General features: G+C 41.6%; 1 protein-coding gene across 2 annotated transcripts in view; it reads right to left on the bottom strand.

Annotated features, from left to right (window-relative positions):
• Positions 1–27,661, bottom strand: part of ZMAT2 (zinc finger matrin-type 2) — a 63,779-nt gene that overhangs the window by 15,969 nt on the left and 20,149 nt on the right. For both annotated transcript variants that reach the window (XM_039326078.1, XM_039326077.1), the window contains exon 4: positions 6,403–6,476. In XM_039326078.1, coding sequence (XP_039182012.1) covers positions 6,403–6,476 — 74 coding nt within the window. The remainder of the gene's footprint in view (positions 1–6,402; positions 6,477–27,661) is intronic.

The following is a 27,661-nucleotide window of genomic DNA, read 5'->3' as shown; positions in this document are numbered from 1 at the left end:
GGTTTTGGGTTGCAGTTTGGGCATTCGGTCTCTAAAAGGTTTGCCATCACTGCAGTAAGGTTTAGATCAGGTGTGGAAGGGGGCCATGTCATTATTCTTTCTTTAGCCACGATGCATGTGATGGAGCATTGTCCTGCATAAAAATTATGGTCTTGAAAGATGCAGACTTTTTCCTCTACCACTGCTTGAAGAAAGTGTCTTCTAAAAACTGGCAGTAGGTTTGGGAGTTGATTTTGAGTCCATCTTTAATACGAAAAGGTCCAAGTAGCTCATCTTTAATAATACCAACCCATACTAGTACCCCACCTCCACCTTGCTGGGGTCTGAGTTGAAGTGGAGCTCTGTGCCCATTACTGATCCAGCCATGGGTCCATCCATATGTCTGTCAAGAGTTACTCTCATCTCATCAGTCTATAAAGCCTTTGAAAAATATGTCTTCAGATATTTCTTGGCCCAGTCTTGCCTTTTCAACTTATATATTTGCCTTTTCAACTTATATATCTTGTTCAGTGATGTTCAGCCTTCCTTATTTTGGCCATGTTTCTGAGCACCGAACACCTTGTATTCTGGGCACTCCAGATAGGTTGCAGTTCTGGAATATGACAGCACTGGAAGATAATGGATTCCTGGTAGCTTCATGTTTGATTCTTCTCAAATCTTTGGCAGTTAATGTACATCTTTTTTTCTCAACACGTTTCTTGTGATCCTGTTGACTATTTGCAACCAAATGTTTGATAGTTCTGTGATCACGCCCCAATATCTTAGCAATTTCAAGAGTGCTGCATCCCTCTGAAAGATTCTTTCACAATGTTGATTTTTCAGAATCAGTAAAATCTCTTTTTTGGCCCATTTTGCCTGAGGAAAAGCAGCTGCCTAATAATTATGCACACCTTGATATAGGATATTGATCTCCTTAGGCCACAGCCTCCCTCATTACACAAATACACATCACCTGATATGCTTATATCCACTAAGCATTCAAGTTTATACAGTTTGGAAGGGGAAAATATGCATGGCAATGATGATATGGTCAAAATACTTACTTGCCTAATAATTGTGCACACAGTGTATATTTATTTTCTTTTGAGAGAGAGCATCAGAATTTCATTTTTAATGTGTGCCCATGTGTTCACAGAAAAAAAGTGACAATAAAGGTTATCTTATATCATCTTATCCATTATAATTTTATGCATAATTTTATCTATCTCTTGTGAAAGTGATCTTTCTCTGAAAGGAGGGGGACCTGATTTTCTAGTCATGTATTTCATGCAACAGGTCAGAAACCGATGCTACAAATTTCACAACTCTGATTTTATTTTATTTGCCCATAAGGCATACTAAGGCGCATATGGGGTCCCTGTCTATTTCACACAGAGGTTAGGGTTTCAGGTAAAGCATTCCCCTCTAAGATAGTACCAGTAGCTACCAATTCGTTACACCGAGGCAGGAATGCAGGGCCAGTATGTGCAAACCCAAAGAGTTTCTTGGAAATGATGTATGAGAATTCCAATCTTGCCCCTTGTAGGAGGCTGAGGTACAGACTATAACTTTTGGATTTTTATTTTTTTTTAGTTCTTTGGGAAGAGGGAACAAGAGGAAATAGGGCAAGGATATATAGAACCATATATGGGTGGAAAGTGAAGACATAGATACTGTTCTTTCCCTTTTATAATGGCAGCCTTCCATTAAAATTAAATACAGAGAGGCTCAAGATCATAAAGGAAATATTTTTTTTACGCAATGTATAGTTCAGGTTTAGAATTTGCTGATAATAAATATGATGGTTAGCTATTTAAATGGTTTTAAAAGGGGGCCAGACAAATGTCTATGGAGGAACAAATTATCAATGGTCTTGAGGCAGCTTTCTAGTTTTGAAACTGTGGACAGGATGGCTTAAATACCAACTACTCAGGAAGAGCAGTGAAAAGAACTATCTCAGCCATGATTGTGAAGTTTCTGAAAGAATCAGATGGATGAATGTGTGATAGAGTATGTTGATTCTTGGCCTAAGCCAGCAGGGCTATTATTACATCTCATCTATTTCTGTCAGCTAATATATTTCTATGTTCTCCATGGTATGAAATGCAATCAGGGTTCTTTCTCTTTTGTTTGTGCTGTGGCTTCTGTATTGACAGAAAAGTTGGATTAAATTTCTACCCCAAAATCAGCTTTTAATCAGTAATTGTAGAGAAATCTAGCTAACATAAACATATGGATATAATATTGTGCTTGCTTTCTCTTTACTTACGGGGGCTTTCCATCTTTACCATTCACAATTCTCTACATTTATTGCAAGTAAATGTGCAATTATTAAACAGCAGAATGAGTTTATAAAGGCACAGTATTGAATAATTCAAAAGCAAAACATCCTGACATTTAAGATTTATTAAGGCAAAAACCAGTGGTAAAGTCAGGCACGTAAGAATGTGAAAAAAGAAAACAGCATTACTTGGAAATGTACTATGTTTATTAATATTCTATCTTAAAGGAGTCAATTGAAATTACAATGAAACATACGACGACAAAAATCACTAAATTATGTCAATTGACCTAATGGTGAGCAGCAGATAGGTAACCGAAGCAGATTCTTGATCTGTCCTTCTCTCTTGTTCTTTCTCATGGGAGATTGAGCAATTGGTGAGCAGAGGAAACAATCCAGGGGCTCAAACAAGGTTCTTCTCACTCACCTCTCCTAATACCTGCGGGATGGGTCAGAAAAACTTTCACTGAAGATCTGTTGTGTAGTGTATGGGGAGGAAGCTGGAAAAGAAATTGAATGGGAAGTTCTGGTGCAAGAGCGGAGGAGCTCACGTAGTCCATGATATATTGGTCAGAGACTATTACTACAGAAAAAAACTAGAGATCATTCTCCACAACAGATGGAGTTTGCCTCTCAAACAATTTGTGTGGAATGGCTCATGATAGATAGACAGAGGCCTGCTCTCTCTACAGCATCATCTTACAGGAGAAACTTGGAGAGTGATGCATAGTAGATAAAGATATAGTATACAGAGGAAGCCTCTCTATGGCCTTTTCCCATTTGATGTTCATGTGCAGACATCCTAAAATTAAAGTCTGAAAGTGGGTTTAGGGGAAAGAATGGATGAAAAAGAGAACATTTTATATCAGTGGTTCTCAACTTGTGGGTCAGGACCCCATTTGGGGTCGAACGACCATTTCACAGGGGTCGCCAAACAATGCAGTCTGCCATTTTTTCCCCCTTTTCCTTAGCTGTGCTACTCCCTTTTATTCTATTGGCTTTTGAAAGCCAATAGAATAGACTCTCTTGAATAGAGTCTAATTCTATTGGCTTTCAAAAGCCAATAGGAATTGTCCAGGCCGTCTCTGCCCTGCTGAGCCCGTCAAAAGTCCCATTCTGCAAACGGTGCTGCACCAGTTGAGTAATCCTCGACTTACGACCGGTTGAGTAGTCCTCGACTTACGACTGGTTGGGGTCGCGGCATTAAAAAGGTTGAGAACCACTGTTTTATATCAAGCCCTTTAAGTATTACCTGTAAGATTGTAGGATTTTAGGATTCCAGGATGTACTGGCAAAGGACTACAGGTAGTCCTCAGCTTACAACCACAACTGAGGGTAGAACTTCCATTGCTAAGTGATGCAAACAATAAGTGAATTGCACCAGTTTTTCAACCTTTTTTTGCCACAATTGTTAAACAAATCACATGGTTATTAAATGAATCTGGTTTCCCCCATTGGCTTTGCTCATTGGATGACCCCTAGGAAGATTGAAAATGGCATTATATGACACCAGAATGTGGAAACAGTTGTAAATGTATGCTGGTTCCCAAGTACCCAAATTTCAATTATGTGATATTGAGGATGCTGCAACAATTATAAGTGCAAGGACTGATTATGAGTCACTTAATTTCAAATGATTGTTAAACAAATGATCAGCACATTCAAATTTCAAGTAGTTAATAAATGCCTCAATATTGAAAAAGGTCACCTGTACATTATATAATAAAAAGGATGCTCCTTTTTCAATCAATCAAGACTAAAAACTTAAAACTATTGTGCCTTTTTTTTGTTGGGCCACTAAATAATACGGAAGCAGCAGAATAGAATACATTTCTATCTGTTGGAGTAAAAAAATGTGTTTTCTTAGGTATATGGAAAAACCCTTAGAATGGCAAAATTGGAGGAGTAAAATCAACTGCTTGCTTACTAAATAGTTGCAAGGAATTCTATATGTTAAAACCTAAATCATGAACTATATCTGACATAGAAAGCAGCAACAAATGTTAATTTAATGCACTGCTCTTCAGCTTCCACAATTGTTGAACACTATATAAACATTCCAAAAATTTGGATGCCATCCAATCAAGCAAACAAACAAACCACTCCTTACATTTTCATCTGAGCAAGGGAGTTCACAAAGATAATTATTTTTGTTGCATTTAGTTAAGCCTTCCTATCTTCTCCATTTTTAAAGTCCTTTTAAGATTTTGTATCAATAATCCAGAAAAACACTTATTTTTCACTTAAATGATTTCACGTATGCCATATCATAACATTTAACATACATTTGTTAGTTCAGAATATTCTGCAACAGAACTCTCAAAGTACTAAGGATCTAAGGGCAAATAAAATCCCATTTTTAGATAACTATCACTATATTTCCTAGTCACATCTTCTTTTGGGAGGGTGCTTGTGAAAAACCGCAACACAGCATATATAGACTCAGATGGTAACTGCACTTGAAATTTGTTCACTTATCATTTTTCTCACATTTTAATATTTATGATATGTCAGTCTTTTAAGATAAACCAGTCAAGAAAGCAAATTTTCTAAATTTGACTAAAATTACTTTATTGATATAGGCTATAGTAACAGAATCTTGAAAGCATTTCCTTTTCCTTCCCTCTTATACTCCAGGAAATTGGGACGGAACCAATCTGAAATTGCTTGTGTTATCTTTGTTTCCCATACATATAGCATGTTTGTGTACATGTTATTGAAATCCTTTCTGTGTAGTTTCTCCCAAGTCATCTCTGTGGCTTTCTAAACAATGCTACTATATGTTTTATTAATTCATTTTCAGCCACTGATCCGTCATGCTCTGTGAGATATTAAGATAATAATGGGTTCTTGCCAGCTGACATGCATAAGGAGGAAGCTGAGATGGAGACTGCCTCTCTCTCATCAGCAGACTGTTGACATGGCCAGAGAGGTGGGGCTTAGGCAGTGATCAATCTTTGACTGGTGGACATAAGGAAGCTGTAGAGGATCACCTCTTGGAACTTGGTGGTCTGCAGGCCATACTCCAAGATCCATTAGCTTAACAGAGGAATACATGAATTGCATATAGAAGTCACTGGAGTCTCTCAGATCTTTAATAACCGCTGAGAATCAAGAAAAACAATAATGGGGCAGGATGAACCAGTGGATTGTTTTTGTATAAGATAGATTAGTAAGTCTATTATGTCCCACAGAATAGACACTGGCATCCATGGCTACTTTACAATCAAACAAAATGATGGCTATCTATTGACTAAGGCCAAAGATCTACAGCCAGGCTGGAAATCACTATAATTTCTTTTATTGTTGTGAGCTGCTTTGAATCATTTAGAACTGGGCTGCATACATGTTTAAATAATAATGACAACTTTATTATTATGTTATTATAATTATAATAATAAATATAGTACCAATAGTAATAGTCACCTTGGGTACAATTCCAAAACATATGAAGTAGCACTTGAATATCATCAGCACCGACTAATCAGTCAATTGCAAAAGACAGCTTTACTTGGAACAGTTTACATTTTGCTACAATACCTTTAACACCATCCAACAACATCTACCCTAAATCCTGGGTGTATAAAAATGTCAAATCCAGTCTAAACATCTGGCTTACATTGTGACCATCAATAGTATTAATATTAATCAGATGCTACCTTAATAGAGCTTAGGTGCTTGGTTAGGATTTGAACTGTTACATTTTTATCAGTCCCAGATGCTACCTTAATAGCGCTTAGGTGCTTGGTTAGGATTTGAACTGTTACATTTTTATCAGTCCCAGTCCCAGAATCAAATTGAAGATTAACAACAACAACAATAATAAAGAAATCAATGGTTGTACCAATAGTAATAAAAGCTCTTGGGGCAATACCCAAAGGAATCCCTAGACACTTGGAAATTTTGAACTTGTTAGACCTGAATATCTCAACTTTGCAAAAACCCACTCTACTCGAAACTGCCTATATACTGAGACGCTACTTTAACAGCTCTTAAGTCCTTGGTTAGGACTTGAACTGTTAAGTTTTTACCAGGCCCCAGACTGTGAATTGAATTGAAGGTTAAATCAATAATAATAATAACAACAACAACAACAACAATAATAATATCAAATTAGTAAATGAAAAACATGTTATACATACGTTTTTTGCCATTGATATGATCAAGGAAGTTGATGGAATCTTTCACTACACAGTCACATACATTACAATAATACCTGAGGAGGAGGAGAAGATAATCAATCATCAAATATCTAATTCAACATTTTCAAACTAATTAATGGTCCCACCCAAAGATAGGTTTCCAGAAACAGGTTAAACCACTATACTTTTTTCTGCTTGGTACTAATATCTTGGAAATAATCCCCTAAGTCATTTTACATACAAAAAGAGACCCTACAAAGTGTGCAGAGAAGAGCAAGATGATAAAGGGTTTGGAGGCTAAGCCATATGATGAGCATTTGAGAGAGCTAACTATGTCTAGCCTATCAAAGAGATGGATTAGAGGGGACTGTCTTCCAATACCTGAGGGGCTGTCACAAGGAGGAGGGGGTTGCCTTATTTATCAAAGCACCTGAGGGCAGGACTAGAAGTAATGGGTGGAAGCTTTATAAAGAGAGATCCAACCTAAAAGGAATTTTTTTTCTGTTAAGCTGTTAAGCCAAGGGTGTCAAACTCAATTTCATTGAGGGCCGCATCAGCATTGCAGTTGCCCTCGGGGGCCATGTGGGTGTGGCCAGGGTGGGTGCAGCCTACTGGGTGGGCGTGGATGAAGTGGGTGTGGCCTACTGAATGGGCATGGCCAGCTCTACATCATTCGCGTAAAGGGTGCCTGTGGGGGCCTGGGCAGGAGTGGGACAGATCTGAGGATCTCTGGCAGAAGGGAGTGGGTCCAGGGCAAGTGCCAAGGCATGGTCCACTGGAGGAGCCTCACTGTTCCTCTCAGGCCATGTGGGGGGGGGCTGGATGGTGGCGCGGGCTGCCCGGAGCCCTGGGCAGCAGAGGTCAAACGCCCAGCCTGGCCCTTGAGCACCTGCGGCACCAAGCCCAGCCCTACTTCCCCAAGGGGGCGCCCAGCTGCACTTACCTCCTCAAGGCTGCTGCTGCTGTGCTTGCTCTCCTTAGCCAGGCTGCTCATGATGTGTACGAGGGCAAAGTCAGAGGGAGGCCCATTCCCTCTCCATGGGGAGACCCGGCTTTGTATCCAAAGCTTCCTTAGCAATAGGATGGGAGACCCTCAGGATAGGCCAGGAGGAGGGGGCAAGGGGATGGTGAAAGGACAGCAGGGCAGGACTAAGGCAGGACTTCCCTCAGACCCTTCCTTTCCTTCTTTCCTTCCTTCCTTCCTAAGTACAGAGTGGTAGGAAAATATTTGAGATGAGGGAGGGAGAAAAAGAGGCAAGAAACGCAACTGAGGAGGTGTTGCCCTTTGTAAGGAATGAAGAAATGCACCATCGCCTGGAAGTGGCCAGCACATGGCCCTCACCAACTTCATATATCTGACTTGGTGGGCTCTGGGGGAAGGGATGCCATGAGCAGCGTGAGAGTCAACGTTATCTGCACAGTGCCGTCCAGCCCCCAGCCAGCCCAGTTTCGGCAGGCAGTGAGGCACTCTCCTCACAGCGCCGAGAGGCTGAGCCAGGTGGCGCGAATCTGAAAAGAAGCACAATGCCGCCCAGCCCCCAGCCTGCCCGGTCTTGGCAGACAGCGGGGCACTCTCACAGCACCAAGAGGCTGAGCCGGGTGGTGTGAATCCAAAAACAAGCACGACAACGCCCAACCCTCAGCCTGCCCGGTCTCGGCAGGCAGCGGGGCACTTTCGTCACAGCGCCGAGAGGTTGAGCCAGGAGGTGCGAAGCTCACCAGCTTTGCACCTTGCTCCCTGCTGAAACTGGGCAGGCTGGAGGCTAGACAGCATTGCACTTCTCATCACATTCGCGCCACCCAGCTCAGCTCTTGGCGCTGTGAGGAGAGCTCCCTGCTGCCTGCCGAAACCGGGATGCTGGGGGCTGGGCGGTGTCGTGCTTCTTTTTGGATTCGCACCGCCCAACTCAGCCTCTTGGCGCTGTGAGGAGAGCGCCCCGCTGCCTGCCGAAACCCTTCACACCGGAGCCAATCAAGCCAGATATGTGAAGTAGGTGAGGGCCATTTGCTGGCCACTTCCAAGCAATGGTGCATTTCTTCATTCTTCACAAAGGGTGACACCTCCCCAGCATGCTCCCAGGGGGTGGGGCCAACGCAGCATGGGCTGGTTCCTCGATGTTTCCAGACAGCCTTGTGGAGCTAAGACCGAATATGTTTCAGCATAGATGGACACCACAAAATTGTACATTGGCTCCCAGCTGGCCTAGGCCAGGGCCAAGGCAATGGGGGCTGTTCCCTCACTGTTTCCAGGATGGCTTCGCGGGCCACATGAAACCACTTCGCGGGCCGCATCTGGCCCCCGGGCCTTGTGTTTGACCTCCAGAGTCGTAGGTGCTCCATCACTAGTGGTTTTCAAAAACAGACTGGACAAAAAATTAACTGGGATGGTATAAAAGTGTTCAGCCTTGAGCAGGGGGTTGGACTAGAAGACTTCTAAGGTCCGTTCCAGTCCTATGATTATAGGTTTTATATCAATCTGCAGCTTCTACATTCAGATAGTCCTTGACAGCACTGAATGAATGGTGGTTATGACTAGCCCCAGAACTCTCACATGGCCTATTGCATCCTCCCTTAACCCTACTATGCCTCGCTTGCACCTTTCTGTACCTTCCCCAACTTTTGCTGCACCTCTCTCACAGTTCTGTGCACCCCCATCTGCCTTCCCCTACCTGGCAGCAGACACTTTATTTGAAAGCACCTGGGACTTACAATTTCCTGCTGGCTTCCCCATTGACCTGGATATAGGAAGCCAGCAGGAAGTTGTCTCACCTAATGACCCTATCCAACAAAATGAATTTTAATGTGGAGAAAAGCAAAGTTTCACTTTTAGGCAGGAAAAATCAAAAGTACAAGTACAGATTAGGCGAGACCTGGCTCAAAAACAGTAACTGTGAGAGGGACCTTAGAGTCCTAGTAGACGATCACTTCACTATGAGCCAGCAGTGTGCAGCAGCAACCAAAAAAGCTAATACAATCCTGGGTTGTATAAACAGAGGTATAAAATCAAGATCACGCAAAGTATTAGTACTGCTTTATAAAGCAATAGTAAGACCACACCTGGAATACTGCAGCCAATTTTGGTCACCGTACAACAAAAGAAGATGTTGAGACTTTGGAAAAAGTTCAGAGAAGAGCAACTAAAATGATCCAAGGCCTGGAGATAAAACATATGAAGAACAGCTGCAGGACTTGGGTCTGGCTAGTCTAAAGAAAAGAAACAGGGGTGACATGATAGCAGTTTTCCAGTAATTGAGGGACTGCCACAAAGAAGAGAGCACAAACTATTCACCAAAGCACCAGAAGGCAGGACAAGAAGCCGTGGTTAGGAATTGGCCAAAGAGAGAAGCAACCTGGAATTAAGGAGAAACTTCCTGACAGTGAGGACAATTAACCAGTGGAACAGCTTGCCTCCAGAAATCGTGGGCACTCCATCACTGGAGATTTTTAAGAAGAGACTAGACAGCCACTTGTCTGAAATGGTATAGGTTCTCCTGTTTGAGCAGTGGGCTGGACTAGAAGACCTTCAAGGTCCTTTCCAGCTCTATTCTATTCTACTATGGGATTTGTTAACAAAGGCAACCAGAGCTGAAGGGATTGCTGTCACTAAATGATGCAGTTGTATTTTATAACTACATTACCTACCGACAGAAATTCTGGTCCCAATTGCCATCATAAGTCAAGGAGTACCTCTACATAAAAGACCCATTTTTCTGGATTCCCATTCTTTGCTATATGTACAGTTTCAGTTTTCCTCATTATACAGTATACTTGGAGTAAACATAAAAGTTGACTGAGTTCAAAGGGTTTGGTTTTGTTATTTGATATTTATATTTAAAGACATTACAAAAAGAAGAGAAACACTATTCAGTGGCCCACATGGTTTTTTTAAAACAGGTCTTGTCCTCAGGGCCTAGTTACAATCAATTTGTACCTAAGACAGAACAGCAAATGGCATTCCCAAGTCAAAATGCATAACTGTCATAAAAAATGAGCCAAATTATTTTAGTGTGCGAGACAAAAATTTCCATAACAGCCACACTCTACAAGTAAAAAATTCATAAATAACTACAGCTTAAAATAATTTTCAGTTCTTTCATGACATGCAAAAGCAAAATGATTCCAAAGTAAACATTTAGCTCTTTCTGCGTAACAGCACAACTAGCTGTTATTTTCTTCATTTTATCTTCAAGGACTGAACTTTAAATTTCAGATCATGCACTGCAGGTTTCTCACTATTTTAAATAAGGTTTTACTTATTTCATTTGTCATTCAAGACTTCCTGATCTTCTTATAAAGTGACAAATAACTATAAAGCCTGCAGTATTATCCTACTTTAGACTTTAATGTGTTCATTTGAACCATATCATTCAAAGATCCTGGAGCACTGGGGAACCACTAGAGGACTGGGAAAGAGCTAGTGTGGTTCCAATCTGCAAGAAGGAGAAAAATGTGGATCCAGGAAACTACAGAACAATCAGCCTCACATCAATAACTAAGAAGATCCTGGAAAAGATAATCAAGCAACAGATCAAGCAACACCTTGAAACAAGCAAAACTATTAGTTCAGGGGGTATCAAACTCGCAACATCACGTGACGTGTCGCGACGTATCACAACTTTTTTTTCCATTGCTGGCAATGGGGTGGGTGCGGTTTCGGCATGACGCATCCGGCCCGCGGGCCAGCAGTTTGACACCCCTATATTAGTAGAAACCAATTGAGTTTGTCAAAAACAGATCACACCAGACAAACCTTATAGCATTTTTTTGATAAAATGACTAAATTAGTGGATCAGAGAATACTGTAATACAGTTTACTTAGACTCCAGTAAGGCATTTGACAAAGTAGACCAAGGCTTACTTCTTGGTAAGATTTGTGATAAACAATGTCACAACCAGACGGATTTGTGATTGACTGAGCAACCACACTCAACAAGTAGTCCTCAATGGAACTATATCTAAATGGAGACATGTAGTGGGATACCGTAAGGTTGCGTCTTAGGCCCAGTACTCTTCCGCATCTGCATCAATGATCTAGATGAGGGGATAGAAGGGGAACTCATCAGACTTGCAGATGGCACCAAACTGGGAGGAATAGTCAATACTTTAGAAGATAGACTCAAGATACAGAATGTGGAGACCCAAAAGACCCAGCAGTCCCCCCCCCAAAAAAACACAGAAGTAATCTATAACACACAGGTAGTCCTTGACTTACAACAGTTTGTTTAGTGATCATTCAAAGCTACAATGACCCTGAAAAAAGAGACTGATGGCCTTTTTCACACTTATGAACGTTGCAGCATCCTTGTAGTCACATGATCAAAATTTGGACACTCAGAAACTAACTCATATTTATGACAGCAGTCATGTGATCACTTTTGTGACCTTCTGACAAGCAAAGCCAATGGAGAAGCCAGATTCACTTAATAAACATGTTACTAACTTAATAACTGCAGTTATTTACTTAAAAAACCATGGCAAGAAAGGTTGTAAAATGAAGCAAAATTCACTTAACAAATATCTTACTTAACAACAGAAATTTAGGACTCAACTGAAGTCATAAGTTGAGGACTACCTGTACAATGTAATTACTGCAACAACTGGCACATAGATATAAACAATATCTACATACAATGCAAAAGAGACAATCAACAAGAGGGAACAAAAATACCTAAGTATGAGCCAGCAATATGCTGCAGCTGCCAAAAAAGCCAATGCAGTCCTAGGCTGCATCAACAGAAGGATAATATCAAGATCACACGAAGTATTTGTACTGGTTAATACTGCAGTCATAAGACTACATGTGGTATATTGTGTCCAGTTTGGGTTGCTACAATACAAAAAAAGATAGGGAACTCTAGAAAGAGTACAAAGAGCAACAAAGATGTTTAGGGGACTGGAGGCCAAACCATATGATGAACAGTTGCAGAACGAGGTATGTCTAGTCTAAGGAAGAGAAGGACAAGTGGTGACATGTTAGCTGTTTTCCAATATTTGAGGAACTGTCACAGAGAACAGGGGTCAACCTGTTGCAGTAATTCTCCAAAGTACCTGAGAGGAGAACAAGAAGTAATGGATGGAAGATTACTAAAGAGAGATCCAACCTAGAATTAAGAAGAGTTAGAACAATTAATCAGTGGAATGGCTTGCCTTCAAAAGTTGTGGGTGCTCCATCACTGGAGATTTTTAAGATGAGATTGGGCAGCCATTTGACTGAAATGATATAGGGCAGCGGGTGGCAAACCTATGGCACGAGTGCCAGAGGCGGCACTCAGAGCCCTCTCTGTGGGCACACATGCCATCACCCCAGCCCCGCCTCCCCCGCAGCCCCTTCATCAGCAGCCCCCCCGAGAGTCACCCCCAGGTGCAGCCCGGGCAGACCAGCGCAGCCAAACACATGGCAGCTGGGCAGCAGATGATGCTGCGGGGCACGGGCGGAGAGCGTGGCCACCATGGCGCTGCAGGGCTGCCTGAGTGATCTGCGGCAGGCTGTGGATGGCCCTGAGAGTAGGCCGGGTGAGGGTGGAGCAGGATGTGGGTGGGCGGGCAGAGCGGGGTGGTTTTTGGGCACTCGGTCTCTAAAAGGTTCGCCATCACTGATATAGGGTCTTCTGCTCGAGCAGAGATTGGACTAAAATACCTCTAAGGTCCCTTCCAACTCTGTTATTCTGTATTCAGTATCTGTATTTCATTATTGTTTAATCTATGCTTTAAATCCTGTTTCTCATTAAATTATTGCCTATCTTTTTCTATACATTCTCAAATAGATTACTTAATTATCTGATAAACAGACAGGGTCTGGGGATGAAACCTAGTAGCTTTTAATGAATCTATCTCTGGTGCCCATCTCAAATATGCTGTATTTAGCTATAGTGCAGGCTTTTTTCAAAGTAGTGTTGAAAGAAAACTCTTCATCAGGGTCCAGTCCAAGCCGGGAATAAACAAAATGGAGACTGCTTTAGGAAAGAAGGTTCTAGTGTATTGAGTTGCCAGAAACCACAGTGATAGCAGCATATTTCTGGGGTGGCTGACCACATGGAGCTGGGAGTGGTGAGTTTTTATACCTTCTTGAGCTTTTGTGTTTGGAGTTATTCCTGTTCCTGTGGCATGAACTTTGACCTGAGCTTTTGAGTGTGTTCTTTTGGTATTCTGATGCTGGTGGGTTAATCCTATTATGTCCTAAAGGTCATGTCCTGCTTCCCTGGGCCTATGGCTGATGGCTATGTCCTGTGTTGGATGGGTGAGGGGTTGCTGGTTCTAATCCTATCACTCTGCTATCATTAGCTATCAATTTTGCTGCAAAGATTTCAAAATATTTTGTCTTGAATGGGCTTCTGCCTGCTAGTATTTCCTCATGCATGGGGCCTCAGTCTTTCTGAATGGAATTATCAAATTTGCATTTCTACAGAGCTGGCCTGCTTAGTTTCTACTTGGGGCTATTAAGAAAAACTGGGCCTGCTTTTCTGTCTTTGAGATTCTTTGGGGAAATACAATAGTCTGTCTTTTTAATATTCCCCAAAATATTTCCTTCTCTGGGAGGGGGGGTGTTTTCCTATAGTGGTTTAAAAACTGGCTTCAAAGCAAAAATAGAGTCAGGACTTAGATGTCAAAGCTACTTCTATTCCTCCATCCACCTTGATCAATTCACTGAAGATAAATGTCAATGATTAGATCTCACAAACTCAAACAATATGCTAAATTGTAACAAAACACAATTACAAGCCACAGTATCTGGATTCACGCTACACATCAAGCGAAAACCAAACCAACTATACAATATAATACATGAATTCAGCAATAACTATTAATATCTTTAAAAATGTCCTGTATATAAAATATGTCTTCTCTTTGCAACTTTATGTTAACAAAATCAATTATCACCAGGGTATTTTATTAAATGCTACAAATGAATCCTAAGATATCAATATTTTAGATCTAAAAAAAGCAAAAGCAAAATACAATCAGCAATTTTACTAGCCTCATACTGAGATCAGTATTTTATTCCCTGAAGTTGAGCAAATAACAACAATAAAAAAATCAATTCTGGGATATCTACCATGCCTGTAGAATACAATTTCCTACCTTAGGATAGAAGGCGCTCTTTATATTAAATAACTGTTAACCATCTATATGTATTTCTGTATATCTAGGAATTGTTATGAATCAACTAAGCCTGATAGCATTTGTTAAAAAATATAAGGCTGAACTTTCTACTTCTGTCTCTTCAACCCCACTTCCAATATTTTTTTTTCATCTTCAGTGAATAATTCAGGTTGGGTAAGCGAAGAGGGTAATACATTTAAACTCTTTCATATATGAAGCATAAAAGGAGATGACTTTAAAGACTTCTCAGCTATATTATTTTTTTTTTCAAAAACACATCAGCAATTCCAGTCCTCTCAAACTTGTTGATGGTGATTGGACATTGCTTCAAGATCAATACTATAACCCTCTGGCTTTGGTTGACTTGGTAGCACAATATTGTCCTCTAATTAAAAAATGCAATGGCAACAACCTCTCTTGATTCTTGCTATTGGTTTTTTGAAGGCGCAATAAGGCATGTTCTCTAATGAGGTTTAAAACACCATATCTCTTGACAGCATTTCACAGACCATTGACAGTTAACTACAGGAATTAAAAAGCATCCAAATTCGAAGAAAGTAGAAGCAGCTTCAGCAAGCAATGTATGTCTTTATGTTAAACAATCAAGGGCTTCATTCTTTTCAATAATAATGTGGGGATGAGGCCCACTCTTGATCTCATCTTTAAATTCTTGACCCTTTCTGCGATTGTATATATCAATTGCAGTTCCCTTTGTACTGCCCCTAACTTTGCCTCTCCACAAGACAAGCCCCAGAACCTGAGGGCCAAGTTCTCATCTGCCTAGTCCAATCCATTGTTAACTCCAAAGGGAATGATAAATCCTGCTTACTATGGAAATAATGTTCATATGAGATTGTTGGTCTGTGTTTTCTAGAAGAGTGCTAGCATGAGATGAGTTGCACCTTCCATGGGTACAAAATATGTGAAACTTGATGTGAGATTTTAAACTGAACCCTCTGAAGACTGGAGATGAAAATCTACTACTTAAACATTGGAGGAAGAAATGTGATATTAGTTCCCAGTCAGGCCTGTTAAGCTACTGCATGCAATGAAACATCAGGAAGAACATCTCACCCACAGAATCTTATTGTAAATATGCTGGCTCCCAAAATATGGTACATAAAGAAGGAGAATGTTTTAATTTTTAAGACAGAAAGAAGAATATGACTAAGTATATACTAAGACCATGTAATGCTCCTGGTGTAAGGAATGGCAGACAGGTGGTATATGAGCCCTTCTGCATGCTCCAAACCATCTTTGTCTTCAACTCCAAAATGCTGCATACCTCCATTAGATACAAGGCCTACTGAGATGATTCTCATGAAATCAGTGCATGGCACTAAAACAGTGATTCTCAACCTTTCTAATGCCGCGACCCCATAATACAGTTCCCCATGTTGTGGTGACCCCCAAGTGGGTGTGGCCACCAATAAGAGGGAGTAGGACAGCTAGGGAAAAGGGAAAAAATGGCGGACAGCATGGTTTGGCGACCCCCGTGAAATGGTCATTCGACCCCAAATGGGGTCCCGACCCACAGGTTGAGAACCACTGCACTAAAAGGATATAAGTTGTTCAAAAGGGGCTGGGTCAGGAGCAAAAGAAAGGAAGATTTCCATTTCATATTAAAAATATTTGTATCTGCACAGAATTCCAAGGGAATGAATATGATGCTGCTTTTGAGAACAGTAATACCAAGGTTAGTGTTTATTAAAACTTTAATTACTCTAACATCTACTGGGAGACAAACTTGACCAAGGAAATTCTTTCCAAGAGACTGCTGTTTTGTTTCCTTTGCAGAAAGTGGAGCATGGCACTTGTAGACCACATAGCCTTAGCTTAATCCTAGCCAATAATAAAAGGTGATTATTTGGAAGAAATGGGATGCTGGGCAACAATTAATAACTTCCTACTCCAATTAAAATTAACTGTCTCCTGGAACCAGAACAGGGCTAGAAATGTTAAAGCAGTGTTTCTCAGCCTTGACAATTTTAAGGCATGTGGACTTCAACTCCCAGAATTCCACAGCCTTCTGGGAGTTGAAGTCCACATACCTTAAAATTATCAAGGTTGAGAAACACTGTGTTAAAAGCATCCATCCTAGGTGCCTGATGGCTCCAAAGGAATTCCAGAGGACACTTGAAAATGATCTGACACATCTGCAGAAAGTGTCAGAATCCAATTATATTTCATCTCTAGTTATCAAATATAGAAAACCCCAATTCTGCCTTCTCTGGATTCTGCCATAAGAGGGAGAGAAGGGGGAGAACAAAGGGGCTTTATGGCCCTCACTTCCTTCAGTATACTTCTAAGGAACTGAATGTGTGTATTGCAAAAGAACTAACCATAAGAATGGGGCCATTTCCTTTCATGTAGTTTCTTTGAAGTCTCCATCCAGCCGGGCAGTAATGAAAAGGGGGTGGAAGTGTAATGCCTGAGACTGTCGCTGAAAGAGGGGGTTGATTGTGTGGGGCTACTGGGGAACCCCTTAAAACCTTGAATTGGAGAGCTTGGACCCCAAGTCCTGTCTAGAACGCCTGCAACCATTTTCTCTTAATAAAGGATTCCTGTTGGAAGAATTATTCCAAAAGTTCTGTCTTCTTAAGATGCAAAGTGGGGTGGGTCCTTACAGAAAGCTGTGTTGCCTTCCAACACAGGCCCTTTACAATATTGCTCCTGAGCAGCCTTTCTCTATGCCCCAATTTTGGTGTGCACCTGGATTTATTTAGGAACTCTGAGAAATGAAGCATTAGAAACAATGTACTGAATTTTAGGGAAAGAAATCCTATTGACACGAACCCAATTTGCGTCCTCTGGTGTAGAGATCATTAATTCTCCTCCCTCACTATATTGGTGCCCGTGAACTGTCAGCTTTGTTTAGGATAGAGAATTTCTTTTTAGGGAAGGTTAAGCAAGATTTCCTACCAACCATTTTGCCCAGATTCTGTAATGGTCTGCAAGAATATCCTTAAAAGACAGCAGGAGGAAGATTCATAGCAAGTGCAATAAGAGACATTTCATCCCACAGAAGGAATGGGAACATGGTCCCTCAAAAGAGACCCTCTCTAGTTCCTTGGAAAGTAAAGGTAATGAAGGATTACTTTCAGACTTGCAAGATTATGTTATTGTAATCTCATAATAAAAATAGTGTTTAGTTCTAATAGTATTAGTTGCTTGTCTGGACTACAGACAGCTCTCACTTAATGACTATGCAATGACCATTTGAAATTACAGTGGCAAATGAACAAATGCTAGTTATGCTCAGTCCAGAATTTACAACTGTTGCAGCATGGCAGCCATGTGATCTAAATTTGGGCGATTGGCATCCTGCCTGAACTTAGGACTGGAGGGTTCAATGCCCCTCCCCCTTATCTTCTCCATCTCTGCCCTTTTGGACATCCTATAATTTGCCACATATGCCACATTGGGCTTTGCCACACTGCTACCTCAACCGACTGTTACTCTCTTCTTCCTCCTGCTGCTAAAGAGATGTGCCTGGCCTGGGCCCTCATGAGGCAACTGCTGGCCATGTCAGGCTTTCTCCCTGAGGCTGTGTGTAGCCTTGTTCAAATCAGATGCAGCTTTCTCTAAAGGCTTTGGCCTCGAGGAAAGGCTGCACATGATTTATGCAACGCACTTTGGCTATGTTACCACTGCTGCTCTGAGCTTTGCTGAATAGGGTGAGCAGAGCCCAGGGCTGGCAGAGCGCAGGACAGCCAAAAGGGCAAAGATGTGTAGAGATAGGAATTGGGGGGGAGGGGTTGAACAGGAGGCAGAGGAGACAGCCCCTTATCTTATCAAGGCTTAAAGATGAGAGGAACCAAGCCAAGAATGCCTTGGATGGGGTGTATCCTCACCTAGTGACCTTTGGAGTTTGATGGCAATCGGGACTGCTGCAATTGTCATTGCTAAGCAATGAAGTTACATGATGACATCATAGTTCACAACTGCATCACTTAGCGACAGAAATTCCAGTCGCAACTCTCATCATAAATCAAGACTACCTGCATCTTCAAGGGCTGACGTCCAATCTTGCAAGGATTTGGTTTGAATGAAAAGTGTTACATGTCGTGAAAGGCAAACACAGCACTCCACCATAAAAACTTTATCCCATCTACAAAATGTGGTGATGGTAGTATCATGATTTGGGCCTGCTTTCCTGCTTAGACTAGGAATGCAGTCACAGATGGAACTATGAATTCTGAATTGTACTTGCAAATTCTATAAGAAAAGTATCAGGGTATCTGTCCATCAAAAGAAAGTGGGTCACATAATAAGACAACAATTCAAAATACACAAATTGTACAATGGTTAAAGCAGAAATAAATTAATATTTTGCCAAGTTAAAATTCTGACTGTAATCCTATAAAAATGTTGTGGAAGGACCTGCTTCACGTGAGGAAGCCTAAGTTGAAGCTGTTCTGTAAGGAGGAATGGGCTAATCCAGAGTTCTCAGAAATACTAAGTTGAAGTTATTGCCCAATTACTGAAAGCAAAGATTCACATGCTTTTGCCACATACAGATTTGTAGCTCTAGTTCATTTTCTTCTATTAATAAATGAATACGTGTGTTTTGACTCATTTGTTTAACTGGGTTCTCTTTATCTAGTTTTGGGACATGTGTGGAGAATAGATCACATTTTAGGTGATATTATGTAGAAATATTAAAAATTCAAAAGGGTTCGCAAACGTTTGAGCACCTTTACAATGCCAGCTACTCATTTTAATATCTAAAGTGCCACAAAGTCACAGGCTACAAAGAGAAAGATGTCTTTGAATTACTCAGCTCTTAAAGACCACACAGACACATCCATGTAGTTTACCTAGAAACTATGCAGAAATAGTTTGCTATTCCAGGATGATTTTTCGTAATCTAGCCCTGACATTTCCTGGTTTGGAGGGGGGGGGAGAGAGCTAAGGAAACCCTATTTAGTTTTTAAGCTCAAGAAAAGTTGGCTGAGTGCTGCTGCCAAGATAATCACCAAGCCTAGTGAAAAAATACAGACTACAAGAAATATAATTTCCTAAATAACATTTGAAAAAGAATCATGAAAAAAATCCTTTCTTACGTGAATTTAGATATCAACTTCCACTCAATAAAGATTATGTGAATTGTCAAAGTTTACCTTACGCGTAATCAATATTTAAGTGTTATGGCCAGGCAAGTTTGAATTCAAGATCCCTAAGAATTGTATTCTCTAGGAATCTTTCATTTAAGTGAATTAAGGCTGACGTATTCTCATGATTTAAAAGTAACTCTCTTGGGGCAAATACTTTAATTATAAGTATTTGACCCAAGAGAGTTACTTTTAAATGTGATGATTTTACCCCATTTTCTTTTCTTGTTCAAACAGTCCATAGATTACCTTCAGGTAATAAGTTAAAGCAGCAGCAGTCCTTATTAAAAATAGATTAATGGGAGAAGACAGAGATGAATTATTTTAGTCAAATATCAGAAGTTTTAAGAGCCAGCTTGTCAAATACTGAATCATTAATGTTACTGGGGTTTTTTTGCTTTTCCCAAGATGCTACTCCCCATGTCTTGACTGTATTTATGTCACTGCCATTTTTAAATGACATATCTAAATTAAAAATTTGGAAATCTTGAACTAGATTTTTTTTATTTTGATTGGGAAGATTATCCTACTTTTCTACACTTACAAAATATAAACAATTTATTGGCTGGGAGGAGAAAGACTTAGTGATTTTATGTGGCAGAGTAAACTTTTCTTTGATTGGGAATTCTATTAGTAATATGCTAGGGAATAATACATTAGGATAGTTGCAGATGCATTATTCACTGCAGTTTATCTAGTCAGTGAGATTTGTAGGTCATTAACTCTTTTATTTATAACAGCCTTGTGCAGTGCTGGAAGGTATAGATAAGCAAGGTTCCATTTAACTACAAACAAGAAGTAACTTATAAAAAAGAAATCTGGGTACAAGCCAATAAAGGAAAATGACTTGAATAAGGAACTTGGAGAATTTCAATACAGTTTATTTTTTATTTTTCAAATTATTAGAATTATTTCTATTCAAATATTATTCTTTTCTGAAGCTAGGGCAGACATGGTATTTTGACTCCTATGTACTTGTCTAATCCTTGCTTCTTAAATTAGCTGTTGAAGGGTTTTTGGAGACACAGGGACCCTCCTTCATATATGGTTAAACAGCCCAGTAATTAATTTCTTTTGAAAAGTAATTCTTCAAATGCTATCAATGATTAGCAATCAATTCCTCATGACACTGTAATATTATTGTCAATTTTCAGCCAAAATGCAGTTCTGAGACATAAAGTTTTAATTAGTAGGGTTATATGAAAAGAGGTTATAGCTACTTGTAAGTCTATACACGTACACTCTACAAAGTTGGCTGGTATGGCACTAGAATGCTTAAGGGAATGAGATGTTTTCATGATAACACCATCCAGTTTTATCATATTTTATTTTCCACCACTTTTCATTAAAATCTTCTACACCTAAACTATTGTTCTAACAGTGTGTCATGGTTCCGAAAGATGGAACTCTTCAAAGAACTTTGAGGCATTGTTTACTTTAAAGAACCTTTATTCGAGCAGCATAGCTTTGGCACATACATAGTCGAAGCCAAAATCTGACTTCCCCTCCCTTCAGCACATAGATCAAAGCACAATTCCCTCCTATAACTAACAGTCATAAATCACATTCTCCAATTAGTTTGAAATACTGGCTTTCCGCCCAGTTCTTTATCCTGCCAAGCCTCATCAGCTCATATTACAATATTGTATGTCTAACTAACTCCCATCACATTCCTCCCCCTCCCCCAGTATCATCTAATTCTAAGAGTAAAGTATAAGAAAGAAAAAGGCTGCATCTCCATGTTGTCAAAGCAAGAACATCCAATGTTAGCAGTGTTGACATCTGGCCCCCCTTACAAAAAGGACAGATCCTGTAGCGTAAACAAAAGCATATGTTAGGGACTGTCTGTTTGTTAGGGTGTTTCTTATATAATCTTTTGATGAGTCTGTCGGCTTTCACATTGCTATATTTCACCCAAGAGGCTTCAGGTAGCAAGTATCCCTTCCATTGTACTAGGTACTGCAATTTCCCTTTAAAAATTCTAGAATCAAGAATACACTTTACTTAATAGTGAGTTTGACCCGCCACTACGAGGGGTCTGGGTGCCTTCTTAGGGGGAGGTCTTAAAGTGGATTCTTGCAAAGGTTTAAACAAGCTGCAATGGAAGACAGGGTGAACTCTCCCTAAAAGCCTAGGGAGTTTTCATTCTACTGTGACCGGGTTGATGATTCTTATGATAGGGAAAGGCCCCAAGAATTTCGGTCCTAATTTCTTACTGGGTAATTTAAGGCATAAATATTTGGTCAACAGATAGACCTTTTCCCCAACTTGGAATATTCTTTGAGGGGCTCTCTTTCTGTCTGCTTGTTTTTTATAAGTCTTGGAAGTCTTTTTTAAAGCAGCTTTCGTGTCTTTCCAAACCTCTTCCCACCCCCTCACCCATTGATCAGGTGTCTGAGAAGCGGAGGGTGCTTGAGGGTATTCAGGTATTGGGCTGAACTCTTTGCCTGTAGCTGCTCTGAAAGGCATGAAGCCAGTGCTGCTGTAAACAGAGTTGTTGTAAGCCACCTCTGCAAAAGGGAGGAGGTCGGTCCAGTTGGTTTGTGATAGGAAATATAACTTCTGAGATATTGCTCCATCATCTTGTTAGCGGCTTCTGCGGCCCCATTAGTAGACAGGTGAAAAGCAGATGACAGACCTTGAGATGATCCAATTAGTTTAAGAAAGCTCCTCCAAAACTTAGCTGTGAACTGCACCCCCTGTCCGAAATTATTCGTTTAGGGGCTCCATGTAGCCAATAGATGTGTTTCAAGAACAGTTTAGTCCAGTGCTTCTCAACGTTTGTGTGATGGCGACCCCCGTCACACAAACGTGCCGCGCATGCGCGGCGCCGCCCCCCAAGGGGGAAAAATGGCGGATCGCCTTGTTTGGCGACCCCCGAGAAATGGTCGATCGACCCCAAATGTGATCGCGACCCATAGGTTGAGAACCGCTGGTTTAGTCAGTCGTTAGGCAGCCGGGAGTCCTTTGCAGGCGATGAAGTGAGCCTGCTTTGAAAATAGGCCTATCACAGTCCAGATGACTGTATTTCCTCTGCTTTCAGGGAGGTCTACTATAAAGTCCATAGCGATTTCTTCCCATGGTTGAGAAGGGTCTGCCACCGGCTGCAGTAACCCAGGGGGTTTCCCTGGAATTCTTTTATGGTGGCACATACAGTACAACTCCTGACATAATTTTCTACATCCTGTTTTAACCCTGTCCACCAGAACTGCTGGTGGATGAGATGTAGAGTTTTTAAATATCCAACTGTCCAGCCTTTTTTACATTATGGCTATGTTTGAGAGTGTTAAGACGGAAGGCTTCTGGCAAGTACAATTCTCCCCCCTTCCAAGCCAAACCATCCCTACATGTTAGGGAGGTTTGACTGTCCTTGAACCATTGATTGGTGAGGAGCTCTTGTTTTTTTTTCTTTGCCCCAGGGTCATCAGGATTAGGGGCCCTGCGAGATGGGAGTTGAGCAGTAGTTTGTGGATTGGAGATAATTGCCTCATTAATCTCTTCACGCTGGCTTTTGTACTGGGGCAGTCTGGATAGAGCTTCAGCTAGGAAGTTTCTCCCTCCCGGAGTGTACTTTAAAGTGAAGTTAAAATAATTAATGTATTGTGCCCAGCACACCTGTTTTGGGGACAATTTGCAGGGAGTTTTCAGTGCTTCTAGATTTCTGTGATCTGTCTATACTTCAAAAGGCACCTTGGTCCCTTCTAGATAATGTCTCCAGTTAAGAGCACATCTGATTGCAAAAGCCTCCTTTTCCCAGATCACCCACCTCCTTTCACTCTCAATAAAACTTTTCGAGGAATAGGTGCATGGTTGCAAGGCCCCACTTTGGTTCTTTTGCAGTAATACAGCTCCTACAGCTATGTCACTGGTGTCAGCTTGAATTACAAAGGGCTCCCCTGGGCAGGGGTGCTTTAGGACCAGCTCAACAGCAGTCTTTTTAGATTCTCAAAAGCTGTTTGACAGCCCATAGTCCATGCTTGTGATTGGCCCGGTCACGGTTTCCCTCCTACTTTGCCTGTTTTGAGTAGTTCTGTAAGGGGTAGGGCAATCTCAGCAAAAGAGGGGATGAATTGACGGTAGAAGTTGGCAAAACCTAGGAAGCGCTGGAGCTGTTTGCTAGTCTTTGGGGCTGCTATTCAATTACAGCTTTCACTTTGGTTGAGTCCATTTCAATGCCCTCATTGGAAATTCTACAGCCAAAATAATCTAATCGGGTCTGGTGAAATTCTGGAAGGGAAAGGTTCCTGTCTCGGAGATGTATCCAGCCAGGTTTAGAGTTTTGCACCACCCGAAATCCCAGAGCAGGGCAGGAGAGATGGGGTGGGAGTAGTTATCCAAGAATCTCTTTTGGCATTCAGGGACCTTGATTCCCAAGTTTCTGGTTGTGAGACCCTATTTCTGAAGCTGGTCTCATAAGATTAGTTGGGATTGTTGCTATTGTATCAGCACCCTCTTGCATGGCAACCTTTCTGCCTCAGTTGCTGGGGGTCATCTCATGTCTCAGGCTTGACAGTAGAGTTCCTCAGGCTTATGGTCCTGGGAGACCTCAACCAGATATCCCTGGGTTTGGCCTTGAAAGTAGCCCAGGCATTCATGGCTACCATGGTGATCATGGGCCTATTCCCAAATCATCTTGGGTCCGATTCAGGACAATGGTCACAGGCCGATATGATCTTGTCAGAGCAATGACAACGTGATCTGGTGGGAGATCTATAATTGTTCCCCCATCATAGTCAGCTCATGCCCTGGTATCCTGGAGATTCTCTTATGGCACCCCACCACCATCACAAGACCAGACCCATTGAGGTGGTCTGTACTGGCGATTGATAGACCCAAATGTGTTCCAGAATGGGAATATTCTAGGAAATGGAGATTTGTTGCACAGTCCTGCCAAAGCTCTGGTTATATCCTGGAAAGGGTGGCCAAGGCTTTGGACAGGATTGCACCTGTGTAGTCTCTCTTGACTCATCACTCCCAACATTCCCTGTGGCTTACAGAGGAGCTATGGGTTCTGAAATGAGGTTAAGAGATGATGCCTAGAGCGCTGCTGGAGGAAAATAAGGGATGAATCTTGATGGGACACAGCTTCGAGCTGCTACTAAGGTCTATTTCATGATGATAAGAATGGCAAATCACATTAGTTCTCCACACTTGTTGCATCCACAAGTGTCACCCAGCAGTCCTGTTCAGGATCGCCCAGTCCCTCCTGCTTGGGTGATCATCTTCAAAGGAATTTGTTGAACACCTGACAGAGTTATTCAGATTCATTCCCAGATGGAACCCATGCGTGATGTGGGTCCATGCCTGGGGAAAGATCTTAATTATCTTGCTACAGTTTGATCCTGTCAAACCTGATGAAGTGAACAGGCTCCGTGATGTTGTCAGTGCACCCACCTGTCAATTATATTCCTGTCCCTCCTGATTGGTGAAAGCCTCCAGGACAGGGAGAGCCAAGTGAGTTCAGGCAGTGATAAATTCTTCACTGCAGGAGGGGATATTTCAGGACCTTTTAACAAGACCCTGCTTTACCCCCTCCTCAAAAAAATCATCTCTTGATCCCATCTGTCTGGCATTTTCCATCCAGTGTCCCACCGTCCCTTTAGATGGCAGAGAAGGTGGTCACATGGCAGCTTCAGAGGGTCCTGGATGAAATGGATTATCTCGATCCTTTCCAGTCAGGTTTCAGGCCCAGTTATGAGACAGAAACAGCACTGGTCACACTTACTGATGATCTCTGGCAAGAGCAGGATGTGATAGTGCATCCCTCCTTGATCTCCTTGACCTCTCAGTGGCCTTTGATAGCATTAACCATGGTATCCTTGTGGGCTGGCTGTGGGATTTAGGACTGGCACAGTCTTGTGCTGGTTGGTTCCTTTTTCCAAGGCTACTTGGACTACTGCAATGTGCTTTACATGGGATTACCCTTAAAAGATATCTGGAAGCTTCAGCTGCTGCAGAACACAGTTGAGTGGGCAGTTCTTGGGTCCCCTAGGGTGGCCCATATTGCACCACTGTTTCATGAGCTACTCAAGTTTGCTAGTTTGCTTCAAAATCCAATTCAAAATGTTGGCCATTACCGGTAAATCATGGGTCCAGGTTATCTGAGGAACCGTCTCACCCTGATGTGACTACACTGCCCTACACACTGGCCAAAGGAGAATGCTTGCCAGTCAAGGAATTTCAGCTGGTGGGATTAAGAAGAAGAGCCTGCGATGTCTCCAGCCCTCTGGAACATCATGCCTCCCAAGGTGAGATCTGCAACCACCTTTTGGCCTTCAGAAACAGCTTGAAGATATGGATTTGCCAACTGGTTTAGGCTCCCAATAGGGATGAGGCACTCTGGAGATGTCTAATGGATTAGATAACATCCCACCTCTTCCCTGTGTGTACTTTACTCCCTTCCTTTCCATCTTATTCAATTTAATTTTAACTAAAATTTAAATTTAAGATCTCTATCGTTTAATGTTTTATATGGTATTTTTATTGAATGATTGGAGGCTGCCTATGATAATATATTTTAATTTAATTTATTTATTGAACAAATATAAAAATACACTTCTTTATTATCATCTTCTGTAGTAAAAGAACAATTACCTAAAACTTGAAAAAATAAAATACCCTTTAAACAACTTTGTCTGCTTCTCTGAATGTGTTTCTTTGAGTGGTCTATGAATTCCCACATCTAAGTGATATGGTTACACAGAAACTATTGTTGTGAGTTGCAATAGAAGCGCCCTCCTTTACAGACAGTGTGGTAGTAGCCGTAGGTAACCCATAACTTTATAAATAAGGACCGTTTACCAATTGGCAATAGATAGGTGCCAGACCTAGTGGAAACGGAGACTGTTCACATATAAGATGCATGTATCTTGGCATGAACATTAAGGCAAAAGTGTCTAACAAAGGTAGAAGACTGGGATCAAGTTTCTGTTCTACAGAACTACAGAAATGGAAGACCCTGGTAAATGGCCATGTAAGAGGACAGTGCCTGTGTAAAGGGATCACTGAGATCCTCTAATGCAGTGGTTCTCAATCTGTGGATCGGGACCCCATTTGGGGTCGAATGACCATTTCATGGGGGTCGCCAAACAACGGAGTCCGCCATTTTTTCCCCCCTTTTCCTTAGCTATGCTACTCTCTTTTCTTCTATTGGCTTTTGAAAGCCAATAGAATAGACTCTCTTGAATAGAGTCTAATTCTATTGGCTTTCAAAGCCAATAGGAATTGTCCAGGCTGTCTCTGCCCTGCTGAGCCCGCCAAAAGTCCCATTCTGCAAACGGTGCTGCACCCGTTGAGTAGTCCTTGACTTACGACTGGTTGAGTAGTCCTCGACTTACGACCGGTTGGGGCTCGCGGCATTAAAAAGGTTGAGAACCACTGCTCTAACGGTAACTGCTTGATTATCTGGCATTCCAGGATATGTTTTTTACAATCTAGCTTGCAAACTTATATAATAAAACTAGCGTTTCCTGCCTTGGTCCCAAGAAATAAAAAAGAGGATTGCAACTTTAGAATATGCATAGTCATCTAAAGTAACTGTCAGGACTGCCATTCTGCTGCACCAGCTATGCTTTGCTAGATACTAGTCTGTCATATGCAATAGTGGGAGGGAGTTGCAGGGTGCTAAAGGGGGAGGGGGCTGGGATAAGGGGAATTGAAACTACTGTTTGTGCTATCCCATGAGACAACTCCTGTTCCAAGGTCATACTATGGAATGCATTAGGTTGGATCTGCAACAGCAGTCTACTCAGATATCCAAACTACCACAGAGATTGTGTGAGTATGTCCTTCCCCAAGAAGGAGCCAGAAGAAATGAAAGATCCTGGGGTGAAAGGAGAGCCTGAAACCCTGGGGGCCCAGCAGGGAGCCTGGATTGACCAGTTCGACTTTGGCACCTGGCCAAAGGCTGCAAGGGGGAGACCAATGCCCCACCCACGATACTGGAAGACTCACTGAATGGAGCCAAACACCTGTACTCCTGGTGCTAGCCATTCTTCTGGAACAGGGAGACCAACAGATATCCCCTGGGAGTGAAGTATAATGGA

The sequence above is a fragment of the Crotalus tigris genome, unplaced genomic scaffold, assembly GCF_016545835.1.
Source record: "Crotalus tigris isolate CLP2741 ecotype Arizona unplaced genomic scaffold, ASM1654583v1 scf7180000024339.11422700, whole genome shotgun sequence".
In the NCBI taxonomy this organism is placed as follows: Eukaryota; Metazoa; Chordata; class Lepidosauria; order Squamata; family Viperidae; genus Crotalus; species Crotalus tigris.
This window is presented reverse-complemented; position numbering and strand designations above follow the sequence as displayed.